At 37.9% G+C, this 27,742-nt stretch overlaps 1 protein-coding gene across 4 annotated transcripts in view; it reads left to right on the top strand.

Annotated features, from left to right (window-relative positions):
- Positions 1-27,742, top strand: part of SIPA1L1 (signal induced proliferation associated 1 like 1) — a 197,449-nt gene that overhangs the window by 103,878 nt on the left and 65,829 nt on the right. For all 4 annotated transcript variants that reach the window (XM_053979928.1, XM_053979931.1, XM_053979929.1 and 1 more), the window contains one exon: positions 22,102-23,919. In XM_053979928.1, the coding sequence (XP_053835903.1) occupies positions 22,422-23,919 (1,498 nt within the window). In that variant the 5' untranslated portion in view covers positions 22,102-22,421. The remainder of the gene's footprint in view (positions 1-22,101; positions 23,920-27,742) is intronic.

Below are 27,742 nucleotides of genomic sequence, written 5' to 3' on the forward strand. Positions count from 1 at the left end.
TGGGCAGTAGAGTTAAGTTTTAGGGTATTTAATCTTTGCTTGAAATAAGGTATACCCATGTGTTTAATGACTGGGTAATCACTTTGGGAAGGGAAAAATCTGTTTCTTTGAGCTGTATTCCATGAGGTGTAATACATGTTGATCTGCTGTTTCTGAAGTGGATTATGTAGTGTGTTTGTACCAGTATCATCAGGGTCTGTTAGAGGAACAGTTAGGGCATGATGTGGAGCTGTGCAGAATACCCTTGAAATCCAAGTAGTAGAGGGAAATAAGAGAAGTTAATTCAGTGGTTTGAGATTCAGAATCTCCAGTGTAGGAATTTGCTTGTTGTGTTTCCATCATAAAAGAAAGAAAAGGAAAAGTGGAAAAAAATCTGGAGGAATTTCTAGCAATAAGGATCAGTAATATGCAAGGTTGCTCTTAAATGCTTTTGGGTCTGTCAGCATTTAGATTTATTTCTTACTCCCACTTACTGAAGTGATTTTTTTATTTTTTCATACTCAAGTTATTTATACATCTTAAATTACTAATGGTTACATGTAGTGGTGGTATATGAATTTCGTGATACTGCCTTTGTGCCTGGATGATGATTCCAAATTCTTCCTTGTGTCTGCCTGCTTCTGCCTCCTGTATAGAGTTTTATTTTGCCCTGCACTCAATCAGGGCTTTACTATTTAGCCAAAGGTGTTTCTGTTTCCCATAACACCTCTTCCAAAGTCCAGATTTATGTGCTGTACTACTCTTTGTCATTTCCCCAGGTTCTTAACCACCTCTCTTTCTGGTCACCATGGCCAAGGCTGTCATGGCCATCCCCAGCCAGGCCATCTTGGTTAGTGAAGAGCAGACCCAGCTGTGCATCAGCCTTGACTTGACCCATTCAGTACCTGTGTCGAAAGCTTTTCTGTCACTCTGCAATATTGCAATCAAGTTTGAAATAAAAGCATGTCTTCCACTGTGTTAAATACTAAAATGAGTCCCAGCTGATTAAAAGAAAATGTGATACTGTGTACAAAATTGAATATAAACTGGTATGTTCAATAGCAATTTGCTTTTCTGTGTAAAACAGAAATTGGGAACACTCTTTGCATCATAGTAAAATAAAATAAAGGGAATTTCTTTGTACATATCTGTATTTTTATGAGACAGAGCAGATTATCTGCATTAATACAAGCTTTAGAATCAACAAATTATTTTCACATGTGCCACATAATCATGTGGGAGGCCTTCATTGTGAACAAGCTGGTGATATTTTTCTTCACTCATATCTGAAAAGAAATTTCTGTGGTAACAGTGACATTTGCCAATTTGGTCTTAGTTATTTCTTTCTCTCTGGTAAAATGTCATTTGCCCTAATAGGAATCATTGTGTACATGTTCTTTTTATAGAGAGATGCATGTTAACTTTGCAAACCACTTAACTAAGGGTTTTCTGATACTGTGGTAGTTTGCTTATTTTTATCTCTGTCCTTTCAGTGGAAAGTATTTCAAGAGGAAAATCATGAAATGTAAAACCTAGCCTTAAAAGTTGATTATTTTACTGATTCAGTTTACTGCCTGATTTACACAAGAATTGTGTGTAACTTCTGCCTTACAGTTTCAGCTGCAGCTTCTTCCGTGATGTCTTAATGGAGGCTGAAGAGATCAATGAAAGGTTCACTGCTGAGGAACATTAATATACTTCTGCAGTTTATTTGGTGGGTCTTGCCCAAGTGTAAATGCTGAGGCACAAACACATAACCCAATAGTTTCTGTGGGATTGAAACCTTTACATCCTTATTTGAAAACTTCACATCTATATCGTGTAATACCTTCAGCTTTCAATTGAAGCACACAATGAAGGATCCCCTCTTTATATGCATTAATGTTAAGTTTTAATTGTCATGCTTCTGGTGATCTTTAAACTGTTTTCTATTTAATCAGTCTTTATATTGCAGAGAGTTAAAAATAATTGGTAGCTATGAAACCAAATGAAAGGCACTAGAGAAAATGTGACTGGAAAATGATTGATATTGTTCCTCGGCAATGACTGTTAAATCAAGATGTTGGTCATTCCATCTCAAGGCTGAAGGGAAAGAATTTCTGGGCTGCAGTTCTCTTGCCTCTTAGCCACAAACCTTTCTCTTCTTATGGAGTTACCTGTATATTCTTCAGGTGTTCTGTCTCACCTCACCTTCTGACACCGCCACCTGTGATCCGGTGGTATCTGACTTGTACAGGAAGACATTTGTTGCAAGCGGGCTCATCCGTGATGTCTCCTTATTTTTTTTTTAAATGTAAATTTTTTCACACAACTGAAAAACAAATCAAATTTTGGCTCTTCTTGTCCTCCTAGGCAGACAGAAATTTCCTTGTTATTTCTGAGGGGGAAATCCAGACCTGTACTTCTTGATGTCTTTTCTTAATCTAACCCATTTGACCAGGTAACACAGTAAAAATTTCATATGATGGCTACTTTCTCTTGAGAGCAACTATAATTAATGTAAAGTGTTTCTTTTGTGTGACACCAGTGTCTTGAAGATTTGAAGGATGAAATTAATTTGGCTTGCTTCCATAAAACAAGGTCAGGGTTGTTTGTGAGGCTTTTTTTTTTGTACACACATTCATCAAATGGAGCCCTTTTTTTTTCCTTTGGTGTCTGACAAAAGATTAAATTTTTCCCACTATAAATTTAGATTGTTTTCCTAGTATTTAATGTGAGGCAACACTTAATCTGTATATTTTTTTTTTTTGTCATTAAGTCAGACATTTTCTTACAGAACTAAATAAATATGTGGTTTTAAAAATGCTTTCTTTTTTATATTGGCTGCTTTTGTGGTCTGATAGTTCCTGTATTTTAAAACAGATAAGAGCAATTCTTTTGGAAGACTGATGTGGTTTTTGTTACTTGCATCCTACATACAAGCTATTGATTGATGGTTTTGACAACCATATTATATATCATATTCAGAAAAATTGTAAAAGGTATTTTCTGCTCTTTTTCCCATCCTTCCCTGCCATTGTGACTTGGTAAGTCTTGGTCTGCTTGCTAAAGATTCACATACCAGTGAAAATGTCACTAATTGCTGGTACAGCTGGAGGAGGGGCTGTGTTTTGCTTTGTCATCTTAGGTTTCTTGGCACCTTCAGCTTTTAGCAGCTGCTGTACACAAATTGAGGTGGGTACTGATTATTCCCTACTGCATAAGTATGAACATTATTACTGTGTGCTACGATGAAGGCTGTAGAAAATAATAAAATTAACAAAAAGTAATATTGCATCCTGCCATTTTACCCAAATCTCTAGATGCAGGATGAAATCCTTTGAAGTCTGGACCTCAGATCACCACAGGGTTGTTGAATATCGCCTTCTGTCGATAGCTGCTCGGGTAGACGCTAATCTCTGGGTTTATTTTTAGCAAACCATTAGTCTCTCACAGGGGACTGTGGGAGTAATTGTCAAAGCTACCCAAGGACTGCTATTAAACCAAATTGCTGTAGCAGGTGTTGGGTGGGATCTCCTCCATTCTTACCAATTAGCAGCTACTGGCTTCACGTTTAAAGACATGTGAAAAGCAGCCCTGTCATGTGAAGACTTCATGGCCTACCTGGTGCACTGTTAGATTGGGTCTTTTGACAAGTACTTCTTTGAAGTTTCTGTTCTTTGTCAACATACAAGAATTTTCACTATGTAAATTCTTTCCCTAGTGTGTTGGTTTATTTTTCAAGGGGATCTCTTGCATTTAGTCCGTTTGCTAAGGAAGTGAGGCTTTTGTGACTAGATTTGCCTATCCGTCCATCCCTCTTTTTTACTCCTTATCCTTCACCCCAAAAGGGAAAAAAAGCCATTCACCCAAGATTTTGGATATTAACTGCCTGCTGATTTCACATCGATGAGAGGTGTAAAGATCTTGGTATGGAGTAAATTGTGAAATTGGTGCCTTATTGAGGAGGTAGTCTAGACATTCACTGAGAAATGGCTGGGTGAAATCTAGCCCTTAGCCATCTTGGGTGGCTCCACAAGCTGCTGCCACTTGCTTTGCCAGGCAGCGTGCATCTGCAGGCTTGGTTCCAGCTCTAGTCTTTCATGTACAGAAAGGATGTACACATACATCTACTGCAGAGAGGAGAGCAAGCGGGACTGTACTAATCAATGGGGCCCCTTGGCCTCAGCAACCATTGACTCCATTGGTAATGAGAGTCAGGGCTGCAGGGTGGGAGGTAATGGTTTAGTTTCTTTCCATCTTTTATGTTCTCTTCTTTTTTAGCCCAGTTTGTTCCACTGGGGCCAGTGGTGTTTTAGGAGTTTATTCTTTCAGTTGGAGCATACAGCTTGGTTTCATAGAAACAGCTCAGTTACCTTTGATTTATCTGTGTTGGAGTGCAATTAAAAAAAAAAAAAAAAACAAAAAAAAACCAACAAACCCAAAGCATAAAACCCACTGAATTTAAGAACAGAGAGGAAAAGACTGTACAAAGCAGAACACAGGCTCCTTATATGGCGTGTTCCTGATCCTGCAGTTTACCCAAACTGTTCCTCCTTTTGTGAGTTCTATGATCAGGATAAATTATTTGACAGGAGACTGCTATAATTTTATTGATTCCTTTTTTCCCAGGTTTCTCTGAGAAGAGTGTTACACAGATGTGGATGTTCAGGAAGTTCATGGCAGCACAAGACAAGAACTCAAAAGAATTCCTAACAGGGGATCTCCTAAACACTAAGTTGAGAAATCTTTAACAGAGGGATGATCCAGGTCTTTTCTGGTGAGGGGATCAAAGCTGATTAGGATTAATGCTGTCCTCCAGTTCATAACTGCCTTAACTTCTGTAAATGACAAGCAGTTGTTAAAGCATATCAGCATTGGTTCAATAATTGATCTGAGGAGCCAGCTCCAGAACCATGCAAATTATGAAACTCTGTAAGCTCTCAGTTTGTAAGGAATCACAGGAACATCATTTTGTTTAGAAAAATTTGGAAGTGTAGGCATTTTAATGCATTCTATTTATTTGTTTCTCTCTGGTTGTTAGAGCTATAGGGTATCAGATAAAAGTTGTTGCTGTGTTGAAACCTTCAGCATTAATGAGATGGCCAGCACAAATTCTTTGCGTTATTGGGATTTCACACATGAATGTGCTCAGGAGGATTTTAATGGTGCACAGGATTTTGTTTGAGTCTCCTGAATCTCTGTAGCAAATTCTCTCTCCCTTACTACACCAGGCCAAAGAATAAACTTTGGCAAAAGGCAGAGAAAAGTTTGTTTTATGCTGTTCCCCACTTTCAGTTGGATTTTTCCTTCTTGCTGCAAGTTCTTCATTGACACAGCCATTACTAGTTGAAATACCACTGTCCTCTGATTCTCTTATCTCCTACCACTGACTTAGTAGAGGGAGCCAGTGATGAAAATGTAGTGCACGAATAATAAAAATTGAACCTAAATGTGAAGATGGCATGATGTGTAGGATGATTAATGTCCCAATTCTCTTGCATTCTAGCACTTTACATAGTACAAAAAACACATTAATCTCATAATTTGGAAGAAGCAGAGGAGGAGGCTACATTTGCGCCTCTTTATCTTTTAAATACTTGGTTTTCATGTTTTTGTTTTCAGTTTTTACTTGGTAAGCAAATCAGAGTCATTCTGTTGTCTATTATAAAAAATTTTGATACATTCCTGCATGCATCCTTAGGAAGGAGCATGGAAGGGAAATCCAGTTGCTATGCAGGTTAATAGAGCCAGTGACTAAAGTTTCTGTCTCACTTCACAGGAAACCCACTAGTATGCTTGATTTATTAATGCATGCACACTTGTGTACATCAAGGATATAGAAATCAACTTTAGCCCTTGATTTTGGAGAAAAAGGAAATAACACTGAGATTTTGAGGTAATGGGAAGACAGTTGGAAATAAATGTGTGTAATTACATTTGATATACCTGCTTGTTTTCTTCTTAAATGGAAGATGAACTTGAGGATTGTTTCACAGCAGATTTTTGTCAGTCTTTCATTACTGACTGACAGTGCCTTAATTTCTTCCTATATACATAAAGTAAAAAGATCCAGAAGGGACCCCTTTCTTGAAGAGAGATCCATACTGCTAAGATATCTGTTTTTATTCTGGCTAATGACTTCATCAGAGAAGCAGTGCGTACCACAGTAATGTGTTCTCTGGCCAAAACTGTAGCTTGTTGATAATGGGAGCTCCTTATTGATGAGCTTTTTGTTTCCATCTGCTTAAAGAATTTAATACCTTGCTGTTGCACATCTTTTGTGGGACAGCCTGGTGTACTGCTTGGTTTGGTTGTGTACAAAGTGGTTATTTCAAGTAATTATTTGACCTAAACGTCATCTTTTTTGTTAGAGCAATTGTTGTCATAGGAGAAGTCCTGAAGCTAGCTTTTAAAATAACCTGTTAAGTGGTAGTCCTCATGCTCTCATTGCATATACTTGCAAATTGGCAAAACATGAAAATGCTTATTTTTTGTAATTTGACAGACAGCCTTGTCAATAGGTGATGCTTGAGCCATAGGTCTTAAATGAGTATTTTGAAGTCAACCTACTTCTGACCTCCTGTTTGGGGAGACGTGAGGAAGGGAGGAAGGTGTTACTCTCGATGTGAGTTGGGTTCTGTTGGTATTTCATTAGGGCTGTAGGTTAATGTACTACAGCTGAAAGTGTATCAAAATAAAAATAGTGTTCATACAATGGAAATAAATGAAACTGTAGTGGTTTAACCCCAGGCACTAGCCAAGCCCCATGCAGCCACTCACTCACTCCCCCATCATCAGGATTGGGGAGAGAATTGGAAGGGTAAAAGGTAGAAAACTCCTGGACTGAGATAAAGACAGTTTAATTGAGAAAGCTTAAGCTGTTCACACAAGCAGAGCAAAACAGGGAATTAACTGAGTGCTTCCCATGGGCAGGCAGGTGTTCAGCCATCTCCCGGAGAACAGAGCCCCATCACATGCAATGGTGACTTGGGAAGACAAATACCATCACTCCAAATGCCCCCCTTCTTCCTTCTTCCCCCAGTTTTATATACCGAGCATGATGTCACATGGTCTGGAATGTTCCTTTGGTCAGCTGGGTTCATCTGCCCTTGGCTGTGTCCCCTCCCAGCCTCCCATGCACCCCCAACTTCCTCACCAATGTGGTGTGGCTGTACCAAAAGCAGAAAAGGTCTTGGCTCTGCGTAAGCCCTGCTCAGCAATAACAAAAACATCTCTATATTATCAACCCTGTGTTCAGCACACATCCAAAACACAAAACACGTCCCCATACCAGCCACTGTGAAGAAAATTAACCCAGCCAAAACCAGGACACTGTATTTTAAAATAAACATTCTTTTTATAATTTATTCCTTTCTTCAAATGCTTTAGTAATTTAGGACTGCATTACTTTACTTTGGGTATATAATTTAGATGAAAACACAGTGCTAAGTAACAGGAAGAATTGAAGAATTTTAACTGAAGAATTAAAACTCTCTTCTGTTCCTCAAAATTTTTTTTCTTCATCTGTATTGGAAGGTGAATAGTTTTCACAAAGATTTCAGATGTAATCAGGATTGCTAAAACCTAATTCTCACAGCAGCAATAATCACCATATTCAATCCATCAAGTGTAATGAACTTGAGAATTTTAGCATCATGTAACTGAGATTATTACATGTATTCAAAGGGATGTTATTCCATGATTCCCAGATGCTTTAATCTCTAAGTGATGATTTGCAGGAGCAGTGGAAGAAGATCCATTGATTTAATTTTCATATGTATTAGCACTAATGCAGAATCATTCCAGGTTCTTTGCATGCAGCCTTAAATTCTGCTTTTTTTTTCTCTCACTGCACTTTCCTATTTTGTTCTCATTCCACCTATACTTACAACTAAAATATTTTTCTCTTGGCATACTTTGAACTGATGACTTTCTTCTTGAAGTTAAGATAGTGTTAGTGGGAGTTGATGCAATGACTTAGTGTGAGTGGGAAGTTATGATACTGATTCTCAAACAATGTGGTTTGGAAAATGGTGATACTTGTCTGTTCCTGGTGCCCTCTTTGCAAAGTTAATTTAGAATATGTCAGAATCACAAGCTTTTTTTTTTTTTTTTTTTTTTTTTCTTCATGATCAGTTATACAGTACTGTTGCATACTAGCAGTGCACAGCTCTGTAATATCTCCCAGTGTATGCAGATTTTTCAGTTTAAGTTAGGTGCTGTTGATGGTATATAATATACTTTTCACCTTGAAATCAAAGCTTTCTCTTCTGTTTTAGAAAGAAAGCTTTGTAGTCGTTTCATTATTGGCTGTGATGAATAGATAAATAACATTAAGGAGAAGAAGATATTAGGTTTCTTGTCTTTTCAGGCACATTCTTTTCCTTTGCTGTTTATTTCTTATTATTCAGATCCTCTGACTGCTAAAATAACCTTGTACCATTCCACTCTTCTGTTTTTGGTTTACATCATCCTATTATCTCCCATGGCTTTGTCAAAAGGTTTTCTGTCTGTGAGCTGTGGGTGGAGAGTGCCACTCTAGCTAATTAATGGTAGTTTAGAGAGTGTGGTTTTGTAGACTTAATCTATAATCAGTAAGGACAGACCCAAAGTCTCCTTTAGGGGGTAATTCAGAGAAGACTTTACTTAAATGCTTGTGGTTTAGGTTCAGTAGAATAAGAACAGGACTTTCAAGGAAAGAAATTTTTGTTAGAGCAATTGTTGTCATAGGAGAAGTCCTGAAGCTAGCTTTTAAAATAACCTGTTAAGTGGTAGTCCTCATGCTCTCATTGCATATACTTGCAAATTGGCAAAACATGAAAATGCTTATTTTTTGTAATTTGACAGACAGCCTTGTCAATAGGTGATGCTTGAGCCATAGGTCTTAAATGAGTATTTTGAAGTCAACCTACTTCTGAAAGTAATTTAATTTCCAGAAGCTGCATTAGGCTATACTGACACGCCCCAAACATATTCTATTATGTTCCTTGCTTGTTTCTTTGTTTGTTTTATTTTATGGGCTGTTCTGACCTAATGATCCTTTTAAAAAGCAATTGCAGTAGAGTAGCATGTGGATTTTGCGAGACAGATTTGCAATACAGAAGTAATAGCCAAGTTTTCAACTGAAGCTTTGGACCAGTGCAAGTTTCAAGTCTTCAGGGCTCCTGAAAAGCTCCTGCTTTTCATCTGAGATGGCAATAAAAAAACATTATTCCCTTAAGCTAATTTCTCTTACTAATAAAACTTGGTGATTTCATCTTATGTAAGAATATAGCCAAGGGCAGTTCTGAATCAGGCAAGTGCTGTATCTGTTTGTATGGAAGAGAAAGGTAGGAGCAAACAAATAGTTGCATATCTCATGCTGTGTTTTCCTAGTTTCTACAAGTCTGACTGAGGAACTTCCCCAGCTTTATGTTGAACTATTTGCGCTTGAAACCCCTGATGACATTTTTTGTATATGAACTTACCTGACCACTTTTTAAGCTAGGTTTTGGCATCCATAAATCATGGTTATGGTTGATAACTAATCATGCATTTTTGTTGGTTGCTTTATAGAAATTTTCTGTTTCTGTGGTAAGAGAACTGTTTGTAATATTTCAGTGGTCACACCATGACTTTTTAGCACACAAGTTTCCCCCACCCTTTCAGAACTTCAAAAACACAGTCAAGATTTAGAAGTCTATTTTGTTTCATGGTAGAATTTCTTCCAGTACTTGAATTTTTTTTTCCTAATATGAAAGAAAAGATTCACCAAAAACTTATTCCCTTTTCTGAACTGAACCACTCAAGACTATTAGAAATTTTATGTTTCATTTCAGAGAGATTTTTAACTAGAATGAGTGCTCATCCTCAATGGAAATTCTGGCAAGTCTGTATTAATGTATACGGGAGCAGAAACCGATCTAAGTACTTTACTTGGGAGGAAACTAAATATTTTCATTATAAAAGTTAGTATTTTGAAGCACATCTGTGATATTCAGAATCCATGCTTATCAGGCAGTTTTAAAACTGTGATTATATTTTGAGCCATGTCTCACTACTTCAAAAACTGACTCACTGAATTTGGTAAATGATGACTGTATGGTTAGCATGAAGTACAAAGAAGTGAAAAAAAAAAGTATCTGTAGATTTTGCCATACAGTGGTTCTAGGTGTGACATCTTTTTTTTTTGTGTGTGTGTGCAACCAGCTCCAAATAGATTTCTCTGCTCTAATCTCATTGCTGTGCTCACGATAGGCTTGAAGAATAGAGTTCACTTTCTGAGGGCTACAATGCAAATTGAGCTGATGGGGTAATTTTTTTCATTTTTTCCCTTTCCCCACAACCCTCCTCCAAACACATTTGTGCACATAAAGCAGCTTAATTATATTTGAATCTTCCTGTAAAATCCTAGAGACTTAAACTCATGTAATTACTGAAGAGGATTTCTTTAGTGTGAGTATAAAGTTTTGCATTATGATGAAAACTGAGTAGTGCTAGCATCAGACTGTTCACTGAATCAGCTACTGAAATTGTCATAAAAAACAACCATTTCTCTGAAAGCTTTTCTCTAGAAAAAAATTCCATGTTGAAGTATAGAACGGTGAGTTGCTTTTAATAGTGATGGTATCACTGAGCAAAGTTTCTCAATGTATAAAATCATCTAGTCTTTACAGGGTGAACTCAAATCAAGACCCAATTTATCTTGAAATTGAACAAGAAGATTGTGGAGCACAGGTACAATCCTTTTCTGGTCAGAAATTCTGCTGAGAAATTGTAAGTTAAGCTTCACAATTGCTGATATTTTCAAGCAGTTTTCTGATATTGATCTGACTAACAGAAAATACATTATATTGATAAAATCCCCATTTTGGAGTAATAGAAGAATAGATACAAAACCAAAAAAGAAACCGCACATGCTTAAGAAAATGCAGCCCTGTGAATCAAAAAAGGCACATTGGGCTTCAAATTAGTGTTTGTATTCCTAACTACTCCTGAGGACTCTGAGCAGGGCCTGCAGTTTGTGAGCTGGAGATATGTGGCTCCAGTTGATGCAACTGGAGTAATTTTGACTTCACATGGCAGGGAGGCAAATTAGCTTTCAAAGTCTGCTTCTTGGGGAGGATCTCCAAGGACTTGGGGGTTGCAGAGGCAAGTGGAGCTGAGGAGTCGTCTGCAGGAGTCACCGTACTCAGCACAGGGAGGAGCCGCAGCCGTTTCACTGCTGGAGAGTTCCAAGGAGATTCCTGTGGTTTACAGTTGGCTGTCATGGCTTCCACAAGGTCAGGGGTGGCTGGAGAAAGTCATCCCCAAACACAGACAGCAAGGGTGAAAACTGGTGCAAGAATGATATTTCCTTTTTGAGAAAGGGTTAAGGAATGTTCTTGCAGAAGTGTTATCAACGTGATTTTATATAATGAACCATAATCAGAAATAGTATGCAAGCCTGATTAAGGCTGTTGATGCAGTGAAACAGGAATACACCCACACATGTACTTTCTGTAGGTAATTTACTTTTGAAGGTTTAGTACTGGAATTTAAATTATTTCAAATCTGTTTTCATTTTATAAAATGTTTTTCATGCATGTGAACCAGGAACAGATGTAGATATTTTCTTTTGAAAATGACTGACCATGACTAGAGAAAAAAAAATCACATAAGGCAAAAAGATTTTTCCATTATACTTCCTTAGATTATAATGAAAAAAATCTCAAATGAGCATGCTGGACTATATTTGGGATGTTTGGCTGGAGGCTTATTTTTGTGGTATCTGTGAGTTGTTGTAGCCCAACTTACGAGAAAAGCAAATAAATCTTGTAAGGAGTAATTTGGGTCTTGGGCTAGATCTGCATGGACAGGTGGGCAGGTCAAACACACACAGGTTTACTTATGCTTTGAGACAACTGGTAGTATCCAACCATCCACCTAAATTTTCTTCTTAGGTTTAAGAATATATGGATGAAGTGCCAGTACTGCTGGCATATGTGTGCTTGTAATAGACTGATTCCTATTTAAATTGCAAAGTGTATTTTTAGATGTTGCTGCCACCTTGCTTGCTCTTCTCAGTTTGTATCCTGATTTGCCAGCTTGACTGTCTGGATTCCTGACTTGAATTGCTTATTTGCTTCTCCCTGGTATTGCAATTTAGTGTAGGTTGCTTCACACAATGAGCTGTGCACAGACTTTCACAATCACTCCTGAAGAGTCGATGTAGGTGGCCAAGTAGGTATTATTTTCCTGTTGCAATTGCTGGAGATAACTCTCTGCCCTCAGTGAGTGAGTGGTATGGCTGTCTTTAAAACAGAAGTGCTGTCTGCTTGGATGCTCTCAGTTGCTTTGACCATATAGTTTGTGATAGGACTGTAGAACATAATGTACCCACATCATCAGACCTGTTGGTCACTGCTGAGACATTTTCCAAGTAACCTTTCTTGGTTTTCTGCATATGAAGAGTTCTTCTTCTAAGTCCTGTGAAATCCAGCCTGAACACCCACTCGTAGCACAGCCCTCAAAAGAAATGAATCAACTAAAATATTTATATCTACCTTTACTGTTTTCTAAACCATATATGTTGCAATCATGCAGGATGCAGATTTCTGCTGAGTAACTGAGTGTTTTCACACGCAGGTTTTTGTCCCTTTCTATATTGTTTTATTCATCATTATTAGTACTTGAATATTAGATGTAGAATAATAGTTTTATGTACTACCAGTCTGGCTTTTGCCTCATGTTTTTGTGTACATTCCCATACAGAAAAGGGGGATGCCATTGTGATATTTGTTAATTTAGCAGAGTACAAGCTTTCTGTAGATGTACTCTGTTCCCTGCTAGGTTTTTGGAGCTGTTTGCAGGTTTATATGTCATTCTTTTGCTTTTCACACTGAAAGCTTCAGACATCCTTTGCAGTTTTTGAGGTGATATCAGTAATGGATGTACCACACTCATCTTTGTAACCTGGTGATGGAACACCTAGTGCTCTTAAATTCCTGTCAATTGTTTCCTGTCAGTTGTATGGTCCCATCCGTATTTTTCAGATGGTGAAAACTGGTGAAGTCTTACTTAAAACTGTGTTTCTTTTAGTCTTAATTTTAAATTACATTTTAAAGGAAGATTAACCAAAAAAGCTATGTACAATCCTATGTGGAGGTTGAACTCTTTATTCCTTTATATTCATGAATATGGTATTTTGGAAAATACATATGTAATGCATATATTTAGAAAATAAATGTGGTTGTCAAGGACAAAAAGCTTTTTATATCTATTTTATCAAAAACAGGAAAGTGAATTATCCCCAGGGATCTCTGATGTTATGCCTTCTTATGTTATATAAGAGTTAGAGAAGCCTGAAAGCTTTTTTTTTTAATTCTGGTGGATTTAGGATTTCTCATAAGGTTAGATTTACACAGCATGCATGTCAAATGGTAATCTGAGATGGTTTTATTTCTTGGTCTGTGGGATGACCCTGACTTTAACTCTGAATGAAACCAAACAAGTAAATAAACATCTTCTTTGGACAAAGACCACAGCCTTTTTAGTTTAGGAGGATCTGTTACACTGGAGCACTGGGAGGGGTTGTCATAAGCACTGCTCTAAAAATATGTGACTTACTGAATCTGTTGCCATGCCTTCTATGTCAACAGTTTAATTATGTGAAGTAATATGTTATTTCATCTGGTTGTCATTTTTGCTTGCTTGTATGGATAAAGTAGGCTTCAGAAAACACAAAATGTAGTTCAAAAAAGAAGATTGCACCCAGTATTCAGTTTCCCACTTTGGGGTGGAGTATATGGGAGAAATGCAGCATGAAGTAATCCATCAATATCTCTCTAACAGTGATCTAGGTAGTTGCTAGTGGCAATCATTTTAGAATCCTTTTGGAAATTGATACATAACTGATTTTGAAGCCTATTTCAGTGTTCCACTGAAAGGACACCAGAGTTTGGCTTGTAAATGGGATTGCATGTTTGTGACTGAAATGATTCTAGGCAAAGTATGAAACTGATGGTCTAAGAGTAAAATGCAAAGAATGGAAAACATACAAACGTGAAGAGTTGCTGAAAATCATTCTTGCTTTCTTATAAAATCTGTTGCTTACTAATTTTTTGTTTTGTTTCTAATATCAGTATTTAAATAAACAGTTAACTTTTTTCTTTAAGCCTTTTGTTTTAACCTACTTTTATTAGGGGGAGTTTGTTTATTTTTACTTTTTGTTTATCTGCACTCTTAGATCATGTTCTTTACACTGATACACCAGTATGCTTTCAAGAGCTTAGCAGTATAGTAATACAAAACTTGCGATTAGAAAAAGATAAATTGGCATATTGATGAAAAGAATATTACTGAGTTTTTAGTTTTTTTCCCCAAAGGATTCTTATTGAAAGGCTGTGGAGGGTTCCACTGAGTACATTTCAATTTGAATATTGCAGTTGTTTACAATCATAGGATTAAAAAAAAAAGGTCAAGTTTTTGCTACAAATTACTGTCTTTCTCTAAGGTTTCTAATTGACTTCCTTTCTTGGTGTTGCACACTTGACTGGATGTGGCAGTCACTTGAAATGGAAACTGCTGTACTTTTTGCAAGGATTGTTTGAAAATTACATGCTTTCTTATCTGTTCAAACATGTGAACTGTAAAAAGAATCTCTTTGTTGCTCTCTGTAGCTCTTGTATGACTTTATAGTTTGGGCTGTAATTTTCAGTATAATTATTTCGTGCTGTCTTTATTTGCCTAAGGTTCGAATAATCTGAATACCTAAAAGATTCATGCTGCTGGGCATATTCCAGGTTATTAGAGTCAAAATTTCCTGAATGAATGTTTGATAGATTTAGCTTTAATTTTGTTTTCTTCATATAGCAATAGTGAATGCAGTTCATTAAGCACATTTACTAGTGTAAAACACTAGTAATTGTGGAAAGTCTTTGAATGACAAGAGGGTTAATTACCCAGGTTTGCTTAAGTTATATTTAAGTACTTGTGAAGCTTTAGAAATGTAGCATTAACATCTTGTGTGTAAATATATGTAGATGTATGTACACAAAAAGCAGACTATCACAATTTACTTTTTAAAGGAGTGCTTGCTCTCTAGGAAATGAGTCTACATCAGTGGCAACACAAGAGCAAGTTATTCCAACTCACAGATACCATCTCCAAAGAAAGCAACTTTTTACCAACTGCAAAACAGTTTGATTTTTAACTTCCCTTTTCTTATTTTAAAAAAATGCTGCTTCTCTGTTTTGTTCCAGGAATAGAACACAGTATAGCATACAGTAAGACTTGTCATTATTTCTCTTTCAGATCCTGTAATTTAGCTTCCAGGAAAGGGATTCTGCACTTAATTAACTAGATGGCTGACACTGGTACCAAAATGGAACAGAGTGTTGAAGTAGGAATGACCATGTGCAGTCCTCTTTTCACTCTTCCTTTCTGTCTCAGTTAGAAGGAGTTTTTAAGTATTTGTTTCAGCAACAGTTACTCGTACACTTGAGAATTGTGATATCCATGTCTTGATTAATGTATATGAAATAGATGTGAAAACAGAAGGTGCAGTTCTGGCTTTGAGATATTGTTGTGTTTGCTTGATGAATAATGAGTGTGAAATCATAAAAGAGCAAAATGTGCTGAAGTGCACAGGTGGGAGATTACTGTCCCCTGTGTTGCTATATCTGTCTCAGTTTGACAGCTTTTATTATGCTTCATTTACCATCCTGTTATGTCACAAGCATTTACCACTGACTGCAGGAGATTATGATATTTGAGTGTGAGTTCATGGTCTTCTGCACAGGGAGGCCAGGTGGTTCACTGTGCTCTGAGCCAGCTGATGGTTTACAACCATGGTTACCAGGGCTTGAAACCTGGGGGAGCAAATTCTACCGAGTGCCACAGTGCTCAACTCAGCACCCTTTTCTAGTGGCTGCACATCTTCCGCATGTTCCACTGTGAGAGCAGAGCGAGCTTGGCTGTGTCTCTAGAGAGGCATATACTGCAAGAATGCAGAAGCTGGTGGTAGTGACTCACAGTAATTACTGTTACATCCTAAAATCAATGTAACCTTTCCTAGGTTCGTGTGTATTTGCATCAGCTACTTCAGCAGAGAATGAAGCTAAGAATAAAGCAGTGCTAAATTCTAGCACATCAGTGCAGGTGATCATTGTGGGTATGGCAACAGATGACACCCAGTGTCGTCAGAGCAAACATTTTTCTTCTGATGGTTAAGGTGCAATGAAACATTCAGAGAAAAAGGCAGAAACATAGACTTGCTGACATGTGAATCACTGACAAATTTTGTAGACACAAAAATTGGTGAAGTGGAGGGAATAGAAGGGGAGGTTGAGGGAATCTGTCTATGCAGAGCTGACAGTTATCACAAACTCAGGTAACACAAAGCCAGCAATTTTGCTAAGTTTGAAAAAAAAAAAGTGAGTTAGCAAAATAGCAAACACTATTCTTCAAATAGATTTTCAGGTAATAGAAACTTCCTCAGAAAGATGAACATTTTAGCTTTCCTGCAATTACAATGATGGAAGTAATCCTGGGAAGAAAAGGATAAAGCTAATAATAGGTAACCAGATAAAGTATTTCAAAAGGCTAAATTGAATTTTTCTCCTCTGAGGAATTAATTTAATGCAATTAGACATTATTTTGTACAATAATAACTTAATTGGCTGATAAATTAATATTCCCTCCCAGGGTTTGATCTGTTATAATTCAGGTAAGAATTAGTGACACAAATAGATAAGTCTTCATATATAAAATGTTTTTCCTTTTTCTCATTTATTTTTCTAGTTTTAGAGGAGCTTCTGCTTTTCAGGAGTTTATGCTGATGACATTTCTTTTCCCAGTAAAAGTTAGCAAGGATTGCTACCAGTAATGTGTGTGTTGTTGCACTGCATTTCCTAAATCAACTGTAATTTAGTAAACCCCATGGAACAGAGAAGATCTCAGTCAAGTTTTTAACAACTGCTTGCTGTAAAATGTGTTTTTGATCTCCTTACCCTGCAGTTTAGGTGATTTTAAAGTATCCCTGGCAATATGTTGCATTTACCACCCTCTACTATGTTTTACTGTTTGGAGTGGAGCAGATCTTTGGTATGGAGGCTTGTCAAAAGCGAAACTTTCCTAGAAGTTGAAACTGATTCACTCCTTTCCAAATTTTTAATTTTAAAATGCCACTGTATAATGAGGGCTGATGAAGTATGAAGTCTTTCCTTGAATAATTTGAACAGTCATGAATAATTTGGTGCCCCCAAATCTATCTCTGTCAACATCAGATTATTAGGACCATTAGCACCTGTGATTCCAGAATCTGGAGTCTCATCATGTTCTCATCAGGTAAGAGGAATTGCTGAATCTTGTCAAGTAAGACTCAGTTGTGGGTAAAGTCACTACTTTGCAGAGAAAAAGAGCATGATTCCACATAACTAAAGCTAAAAATTGCAATACAAGATACCTGAATTGATGTGTCAGGCATGAGCTCCTTTCCTCCATTCACCTTAACAACTAGTTGTTGAATTATCTTCTTTATCTAACTGGATCCAAGATAGAAACTGATTACTGTGCAGTAGTTGAGGGGTTTTTTTTACTATCCTGAATTGAGTGAGATATTTCTTCTTGATCAACTACTTGTGTTTGCTGCTTTGTATTCCAAAGCTCTCTAGAAATCTTGACTGGTATATCTTCATTTTTCTGGGTGTCTGACTTCAGGCATGACAAATAAGAAATCAACATCCTTGACTTCCCTGCCTTTTATGAGTGATAGAATCTGCAAAACCATCTTGGAGTTCATCTACAGGGTCCTTTTATAAGAGTGGTTCTTTGTCCTACACCTGAATCTTTGGCTTTGGAGGAGACAGCAAAGTGATTTAAAAAGATATAAATAGAAAGGAAAAGGATGAAGATAGGTTTGTGCTCATTTTGAGTTGAGATTAGATACTTAGTCATCTGGTACTGGTAAAAACCTAAGAGTAAAATTTGTCCTAAGGATCTGAGACCTATTTTGAACAGATACTTGGACTGCTTTACTATTTATTGTATGCAATCTGATAAGCAGGTAATTTGCTTTATGATTATTCTCTTAACTCTCTATTCAGGTTTTCAATTGATATAATCAGTACTAAATTTTCATGTACCCTTTCAGTAGTTTTTGCATGTGGTTTTCATTTACAGCTTTTTATATGTAGCTGTTCATCTGATGATTTTGCTGGCTTCCTTAGTAAGTTGAGATGAACTGGAAAAGTACATTTTCGTGGTTATGCGACTTTGTCCTCACCATATTTATTCTATTTGCATAGATATTCATTTCTTCTGTATTGAAATGGTAACAAAGTAGGAATTGTTACTCTTCACAAATGCTGCTCTTGGCTTTAGAAGTAGGTACCATACTGCTGATTTTGTAACTAATTTTAATATATTGCATAGTCTGTGTTAGTGATTTTGCTGCTTAATATTTAAGTTGTGTCAGGTTTTTCCGTTCAAAATAACACCTGTTACTGGTCTTTTAAATCAAATGGGATTTGCTCTGTCTCTGATGTGGTCATGTTTTGCAAATAATGAATGCTAAAAAAGGTTAAAGTACAGATTGCTGTTGTTGTTTATTTTTATTAAAGCTGATAATCAGTGTACCCAGGATCTGTGCTTTAGGGATTTCTGATGTTATCAAATGTAATGTTTTCACTTCATTTTGATTGAAACTAATCAAACCTTTTACACCAGACTGTTAGGTCTTGGATTAGACACCAGGCTGGGAAGGTCTAGAGGGATAAACACGGACAGGTGGTGCACTCTTGAAAAAATTTTACTTAATAGTGATTTAATTCATATAGACACAGTCAACAGTGGAGTCCATTTTTTCAGGGTATGATATTAAGTATTACCATAATCATTTATGGCCTGTATTCCAGCTGCTACAGCAGATGAAGGAGGACAGCTGCAAAAACCTACAGAACATGAAACAGCTGGTCCCCAGAGTGAGACATGTGTAAAGCTGAGTCAGGAACAGAGAATTTCCTTTGGAAAATAAACTGTGTGGTCACGTAACTAATGACAAAACCATGTATACAACAGGTCAAGAGTAAGTTACACAGACCACTTAGTTATATTTTTTCACATGATTATAGATGTGTTTGTGTATCTATATCCTTACTTAGGATTGTTGTCCTGAAAATTTTTAAAGGAAAACACATAATTTGGGGAGGTAGGGTAAACTGGTGGTGTTTGGATGCTTATATGGTCATCACCAAGCTTGGGAATTTTTAAGAGTTGCTGCATGAACTTATGCCCTGAAGTTAATGAGAAACCTGTACTACTAGGTGATCTGTTTCAGTAGAGCAGCATTTGGGGGGGAGGAGGTGTATACTTGTTTTCAGAGGTACTGTTGGTAGAAGGGGAACAGAGAGGGACAAATCTTGGCTTTCATTGCAGACTGTGAAGAGCAGCTTGTGGTAGTGGATGCTTCTACTCCTGCATGTTTTATGTTCAACCCTCAGCTTGACTTCTCCTTTACAATCCCTCTTATCCTGGTGTTCTCCTGCCCTAAATCCTTACCAGTTTTCATTCTGTTTTCCTTCTGTCCTGCCTATAAAAGCAAACCTGCATAGATCTTTAGGAAGTGCTATGAAGTGTTGCCATTTCATAGAAGTTAATAGTGCTTAAACACTCTTTGATAGGCACTGTTGAAAAGTATGGGCAAACACATGGTATACAATGTTTGCATTTTCCCTTCCTTGATCTGATAGTGCACAAAGTTGTTTCACCAGCCTGATTAGTTCTTAGGTTGGAGAGTGTTTGAAAATTGTAAAAAGTTATAGCTGAATATTCAGTAGTTTTGCAACAGCAGCATGGGTAGACTGCCTTTCTAAAGTTATTCTAATTATTTAACTAGAAAAAACCCTGTTATTTCAGCAGTATTATTGACAGCACAGAGCTGAGTGCTGCAGCTGACACAACGGAAAGCAGGGATGCCATCTAGGAAGACACGACAAGCCAAAGGAGCAAGTCTGTGAGAACCTGATGAGGTTCAACAGGTCCAAGTGCAAGGTGTTGCATCTGGGTCAGGGAAATCCTAGACATGAGTACAGTCTGGGAGATGAACTTTTTGAGACCAGCCCCATGGAGAAGGACTCAGGGGTCCTGGTGGACAAAAAGCTGTACAGAAGTCAATAATGCTGCAAGTGCAGAAATCCAGCTGTATCCTGGGCTGCATCAAACACAGCAGGGCCAGGGATGTTAGTCTCCTCTGTATTCTGTCCTTATTAGACCCCACCTGGAGTAGTGCATCCAGGTCTGGATTCTTCATGACAAGAAACATGTGGAACTGTTAGAGCAGGTCCAGAGAAAGGCCATGAAGATGATAAGAGGGCTTGAACAACTCTTCTGAGAAGACAGATTGAGAGAGCTGGGATTGTTCAGCCTGGAGAAGAGAAGGCTGTGAGGAGACCTTATTGTAGCCTTCCAGTACTTAAAGAGGGCTTTGAAAAAGATGGAGACTTTTTACCTGAAGAAATAGTGATAGCACAAGGAGGAACAGTTTTAAACTCAAAAAAATAAAGATTCAAATTAAATAGTAAAAAGTTCTTTCCTGTGAGGGTGCTGAGGCACTGGAACAGGCTGCCCAGAGGAGTTGTGGATGGCTCATCCCTGGAGGTGTTCAAGAACTGATCTGCTGGGTGGCATCCCTGCCTGTGGCAGGGGTGTTGGAACTGGGTGATCTTTAAGGTCCCTTCTAACTCAAAGCATTTCATGATTCTAAGATTGTAGCAGCATTACAAGGAGAAGAGCTGCATTTATGTAAATGCCTGTGCAAATACAGTAGTACCCTGGGTGACTCGCACTGTTCTTGTTACGTGTGATGCAGTCAGCTTGCATTTTAAGTATTTCTTATGTGTTGAGCTTTATATTAAGAGCAGCTATTTTAAAGAGATGCTTTTTATGGCAAGTGTAATTTAAACATGTTGCCTTTGGAGGCAGAAATTGCCCTGGCTTGGTATTTAATTAGTGTGGTGGAAAGTACTGTAGTTCTGAGACTACAGAAAGTGCTGGTTTCCCTGGAAGCATTAGAAAGCCTTGATTTTAGACAATACTGTATTGTCAATACAGTGCTGGTTCAGTAGCATCTCTGCACACCTTTGACAAATATTTAAAGGACACATTTTGTGTGATTGGTTCAGCCTTTGAAATTATTAGCTTCTTTGTGTTAAAGGATGTACACAGCAATGCGAGATTTTATCTTGACAACCCCATGCCTTTGTCTTCTACCAGCAAGGATGTATTTGTGGTTTGTTTTTTTAGCTCCTCAAAGGGCAGTGTGCTAAAGGCTTTGTAATCACTTCTGTACTGATGAGGTATGGGAAAACATTTAATTTCTGTGACTTTGTGAAGCTGGAATAATACAGGAGCTGTGGTAGACAAAATTTTATTAGCCAGGGAAATAAATGAAACTTTTCATATCAAGTTACTTAAAGTATGTGTTTCTATTTAGCTTTAACCTTTCTATGTGTTGTAAACTGTGGTCAGAGGTAATACATGCATTCTGGACTATGCAACTAATTTGCAAATAAGGCTGTGCAAAGCACAAAATAAATGTTCTTGACAACCATTCTCTCTTACAATTTTGTACACTTTTTGCTAATTAGCTTCCCTTTAAGTTAATGTATCAGATACTAACATTAATTGGAAAGTTGAATAGGTAGTGTTAATACCTAATGGCAACCAAGGATGTATGACTTGTAAATGGTAAATTCTTTAAATTGGTTATAAAGATTGGAGTCCTGATCTGGCTCTTACATAATTACTCTGGGAAATGTATGCTGTATGTATCCTTAGCTGAGAAGCTTCCTACTTGTGCTTCATAACACTGTTCACTAACCCAACTAAAAAGTACCACAAATCAATTCAGAAGGAAAAGTTTGTACTTGTTGGAATCAGAACCCAGCATTCATTTTTCAGAAGGCAACCCAACAATACCTAGGAAACTCCTTGCCACCATGCAACACCATGCTGCATTTTTGACATAATGATCAATGTGATTTAAAAACATGTTTGTTAAAAATATTAATTATATGTAAAATTACCTTGACAGTGTCAGTTACCAGAAAAGTTCTGTATTAAAGAATTAATGATTTGCTCTCTTTTTTTTTTTTTTATTTTTTTTTTTTTTTTCTCTCCTAGGCTTAGAAGCATAAGAGATTCAATTACACCTCTGACGTTTTGGAGCACGAGTGATGTTAAAACTATTTGAATGTATTGGAGTATGGCTGCTTCTTAAAATGCAGAAGTTAAAGGAAATTACTGCTTATCAAGACCTACTGAATATCTGAATTTTCTGGACATTCTGCATTTAATTGTGTCCTTAAATGTTCATGATTAAGATCTCATGCAACCATTGTATATTTTGGAGACTATTCTCCAGAAGAGAACTGTACATTTAAAAAGCAGAAATGACTGTGGTTTTCTTTGGAACTTACTAAGGTTCAACATACAGAAAGACCATGACCAGCTTGAAGCGGTCCCAGACCGAAAGGGCTGTTGCCACTGGAGTATCAGTCGGAACAGATGGCACCTCAAAAGTCCACTCGGATGACTTCTACATGAGGCGCTTTAGGTCACAGAATGGCAGCTTAGGATCTGCAGTCATGGCGCCGGTTGGACCTCCTCGCAATGAGAGTTCCCATCACGTTACCTCTACCCCTGGAGTCCCTAAAATGGGGGTCAGGGCAAGGATTGCTGATTGGCCCCCAAGGAAGGAGAACATCAAGGAGACAAGCAGATCTAGTCAAGATATTGAAACATCAAGTTGCCTTGACAGCATGTCTTCTAAAAGCAGTCCTGGGAGTCAGGGAAGTTCTGTTAACCTGAATGCTAGTGATTCTGTCATGTTAAAGAGCATCCAGAGCACACTTAAAAACAAGACCAGACAATCTGAAAATCTAGACTCCCGGTTTCTTACACCCGATGGCTATCCCAGTTCCCCAAGGAAAGCTCTTCGCAGAATACGGCAGCGCAGCAACAGTGACATCACCATAAGTGAGCTTGATGTGGATAGTTTTGATGAATGTATTTCACCCACATTTAAATCTGGACCATCTCTGCACAGAGAGTATGGCAGCACATCTTCCATAGATAAGCAGGGGACTTCAGGGGAAAGTTTTTTTGACTTACTGAAGGGCTATAAAGATGAAAAGTCTGATCAGAGAAGCCCAGGCTCAACTAAACTTGGTGAGCTTCTGATTGCCAGTGGAAGCAAGGGTTCAGGATTCTCTCTAGATGTGATAGATGGACCTATTACTCAAAGGGAAAACCTGAGACTCTTTAAGGAAAGGGAGAAGCCGCTCAAGAGACGCTCAAAATCAGAGACAGGAGATTCATCTATTTTTCGTAAGCTGCGCAATGCCAAAGGTGAAGGGGAGCTTGGGAAGTCTTCAGATCTTGAAGATAACAGGTCAGAAGATAGCATTAAGCCTTGGACTTGTCCAAAGTGTTTTGCTCATTATGATGTGCAAAGTATTTTATTTGATTTAAATGAAGCAGCAATCAACAGGCATAATGTTATTAAAAGAAGGAACACAACGACAGGTGCATCTGCTGCTGCTGTAGCATCACTTGTCTCTGGACCCCTGTCCCATTCTGCAAGTTTCAATTCTCCAATGGGCAGTACTGAAGACCTGAATTCAAAAGGAAGTCTTAATATGGACCAGGGGGACGATAAAAGCAATGAACTAGTGATGAGTTGTCCTTATTTTCGTAATGAGATTGGTGGGGAAGGGGAAAGGAAGATCAGCCTTTCCAAATCTAATTCAGGTTCCTTCAGTGGGTGTGAAAGTGCCTCATTTGAGTCGACTCTGAGTTCTCATTGCACAAATGCTGGAGTTGCAGTTCTGGAAGTTCCCAAGGAGAATCTGATTTTACATCTAGACAGAGTGAAAAGATACATTGTCGAACACGTAGACCTTGGTGCATATTATTATCGAAAATTCTTCTACCAGAAAGGTAGGTAAATTGTATTTCTCCTTGAATTTTAAGAATGACTTTTTGTTTCCATACATGCAAAATCCAGTTGATACTTAATAGTATTTGCAAGAATTAGAGATTTCTCAATAGTGTATTTTACGGATGGTATGTGCTATATCTCATAGTCTTTCAGAGTGTTGGAATATAAGAATGTTGAAGATTTTTATTGCTGATAGATATGGTAGCAATGGCTACAAAATATGAATGTCTTCAAACACAGCTTTGGGTATCCATAGGAGTTGGCAGGGGTTGACACTTGAAAGACTGAAACAAGAAAATCCTAAAATATGAGAACTTTCTTCCCACTGTGCCAGGAGTTGATTTACTGAGGATTTAATGGAATGTGCATCTTAGACAGGTAGCATTTACAATAATCTTTGGGTATACTAATTAACTTAATAATCCATTTCAAAATTTTTCAAAATGAGTAATACAGAAATGAAGACATGTATAAATAAAACTTTATATACACACACAAATACCTGTGTTTCAATGCCAACAGTATATCTCAAAAACCAGAGTGCACTTCTCTTATCACATGGTTCTGCCCTGAAACCAAGGATTATAATTTCCATTGGATGTACATGGGAGGGAGAAAGAAGCCCAAAGCAACAGATCAAAGCCTTTTGACCTATAGAAAAGAGCAAGCCCCAAACATTATCCAGATACTCCCCCTCTCTGTCCCCCCAGTCAAAATAATACTGGTACTGGGAGGTGCAGATCTTCCTCTGTTCTTCATTATTCTGAAAATGATCAAAAAGGATTGCAGACCAAGGTCCTTTAAAAGAGTTCCGTCTGCAGGGTTGTGTTGTATTTCCTGATGGATAGAGCTGGTCTGATGACTGACCTGGAGAGTGCTTGATCCTTACCTTCCAATGATCAGGATTGGGTTTCTTCTCTTCAGTGAATGCAGGTCAGAAGAGCTTGTTTCTCACATATAAAAGCAACACGGATGCCTGGTTAGAATTAAATTGATAGTCTTAAAAGAAGAATCTTAAGCTTCTAAACTGCATGTTATTGCTAACACTCTCATTTCCTGTTTTTCTCTTGCCTTCAAAATATGTTCATCTCTCACCTCTTCCTCCCTGCATTGCCTATTGTTCAGGTGGCTCTTGTTACTCTTCCAATATTCTCCTCTTTCTGCATTCTTTCTATGGCTGAGAAGTAGCCTTTGCTCCATGTTTTTTGAGAGTGCTGATCCATATCCTTTGGAGACATAGGAGTTAGGGAAAATAACGGTTTCCTGGGAAAAGTAAACTAGATGTGTGATAAAGGATAAGGTATATTTGGAGGGGAGAGCTTGAGGTTTGTGACCTTGGGGATTATCTTCCTCTCTGTCTCTCTCTGGAACAATTTGATTCCTTATCAGTCTAGTGAGTTTTGCAGTCAGCAACTAAAGTTTCGTGTTGCAGCTGACCTGATTTACAGCATTTCAGTACTAAGAGAGGCAATATTATTCCTCTCTCTTCCTTGTACGGGTTCTCTTGTTTTCAGAGCACTTGATAAACCAGTTGAGTTAACTAAACAAGCAAGCAGAATTCTTGCTATCACATTAAATCTGGGGTTTACTGCTTGGTTGTTTCTCTCCAGTTCTGGTGGGGGGATATTATCTTTTCTTGCAGTCAGAGAAATGCCAAAGCCATGCAGCCAGGTAAGGGATGGAATTGAACAGCAGAGGAGGAAGGAGGCATGAGTGGAATTTCAGCCCTTAGACAAAACCAATTTATTGGTTTGTCTTCTCCTTAAGAGAAACCACACCCTCACGCTACTATACTTCCAGTCACCATCATGTTTCCATTTTTTTTAGATGTAATTAGGAAGAATTGATAAAATCAACATAATGTAAGGGTATTGGTGAGGGGCAGTCAGATATAAAAATGTATGTTAGGGAGTAGGATTGGATGGGGAGAAGCAGCTTTGATTTTTTTTTTTTTCCCTTAAGCAATACAATGCGGTTTTAAATTCAATTTTCTTGTGTTCAGTCCAGCAGAGTTCAGAGCAGGGGCCTTGTTTCTTCCAGAGATTTCTATTGTAAAAGCTGTACTTCAGAAGCCTCATTAGATATACCAAACCCCAATTTTCTACAATTACATAACAAGTTTTGTTGACCACCCAGAGTATCATCATTCCGTGAGCTTAGACTAAGCTGATGAGGTGGGATAGTGCTAGAACTTGAAAGCAGCATAATGGGGAATGTAGCTGCCTGGTTGCAGCCACAGGTGGAGGTCTCCCGGCTAGCACGCTCCCTGTGCCCAGAGGGCACTACAGGGGTGGCTGCCCCCAGGTCTCTTCCGAGACCTCCTTGGGTGGCAGTGCACACAGAGAGGGTTGCAGCTCTCTCTGGCTGGCTGTGGCGTGGGTATCACAGCACTGGAGCAGTACAAAGAGCCAAGACAAAGAAACAGAGAGGGACCACTTGTATGAGTTTGAACGCAATTTATTGCTAAAGGGGGTTCAGGGACAAGTAAGCACAGGACCAAGGGTTGCAGCTCATTTTAAAGAGGGGAGGGTATGAGGGGTGGAAACAACTCACATCCAATGGGGAGACAGTAGGGGGAGGGGAACACAACTGGGGTAATCCAATGAGGGCAACACAGCAGAGGGAGCAGGCTTAACAGTCCAATGAGGAACTGTGCAAGGGGTAACAGACAGGGGACGTTCTAGAACAAACTTTGTGTGTTCCACTTGACAGGCAGGGGTAGGGGGCAGTGAACTGGGGATTGACAGGGACTTATAAGGAAGCAAGGGAGGTACAAAGGAGGGACTGGGGAGACTGACATGGGGATTGACAGGCACTTGGCGGGAAAATATTGAAGTAAGCAACTTAGGGTTAAACCATTGGGGAAACAGAATGGTGTACATGGAACAAACCATTACAAACTGATTAACAAAGAACAATTATAAAACAACAAACAGGGGAAGAAAAATTGGGAAGCCAGTTGTAAGTGAATTTTTCATGTAACATTAAGCAAATAATGATGCAGAATTTTTTTTGCTGGAAGAGGAGGTTGGATTTTTATGTTGTTATGAATGGAACAGACAGTGCCAAAAGACAGTTTCGGTAGGATCAGCTCATCAAGTCAGTCGGCTTTGTATAGTTTTATAGTCTTAGAAGTATTCCTAGATGAAGTCTGATTTGACAACAATACTTTTTAAAGATCTCAAATCAGGAAAATTTCATGGACTTGGAGAACGCCTAGTAACCCTAGAGCTTGCAAAGAATAAAAAGAAATGTTCCAGAGAATTGTAAGTGGAGTTGGTTTTCATTCCAACTGGAAATAACAAGGTAATTTGGGACTATATCAATAAAGGACTGCAAGTTAAAAATCATCAATGATGCCAGTCAGCATGATTTAATGAAAAATAGGTCTTGTTTCATAAAAGAAAAAAAAAAAATAGTTAATCTTGTGTCTTAAAAAAAAAGGATGAATTCATATATGTCCTTTTAATTTCTTCAAGGTAATTTGGTGAAATGCTGATAATGACTCGTTTGAAGTCTTTAATTATATGAAATCAATAGCTTATTTTTTACAGGTACTGTTACTTAGATGATAGATCCATCTCAAGTTTTAGCAGTGTATAGAGGAAGGATAAGTGAGTTTCCAGTATTACTAACATGGTCTAAATTAATTCAAATATTTTAATCTAGTTAGTGTAAAATATTTGCATGTGACATTTATGGATGAATCTTGTATAAGTTTAATGAATGCAAATGGATGAGTTTTTGTATGTAAAGGAAATTAGTCCCTCTACAAAGTAGTGGAATTTATAAACAGTATTCTGGCCTGGTGTCCAGACTTCT

The sequence above is a fragment of the Vidua macroura genome, chromosome 6 (genome assembly GCF_024509145.1).
Source record: "Vidua macroura isolate BioBank_ID:100142 chromosome 6, ASM2450914v1, whole genome shotgun sequence".
Lineage (NCBI taxonomy): Eukaryota > Metazoa > Chordata > Aves > Passeriformes > Viduidae > Vidua > Vidua macroura.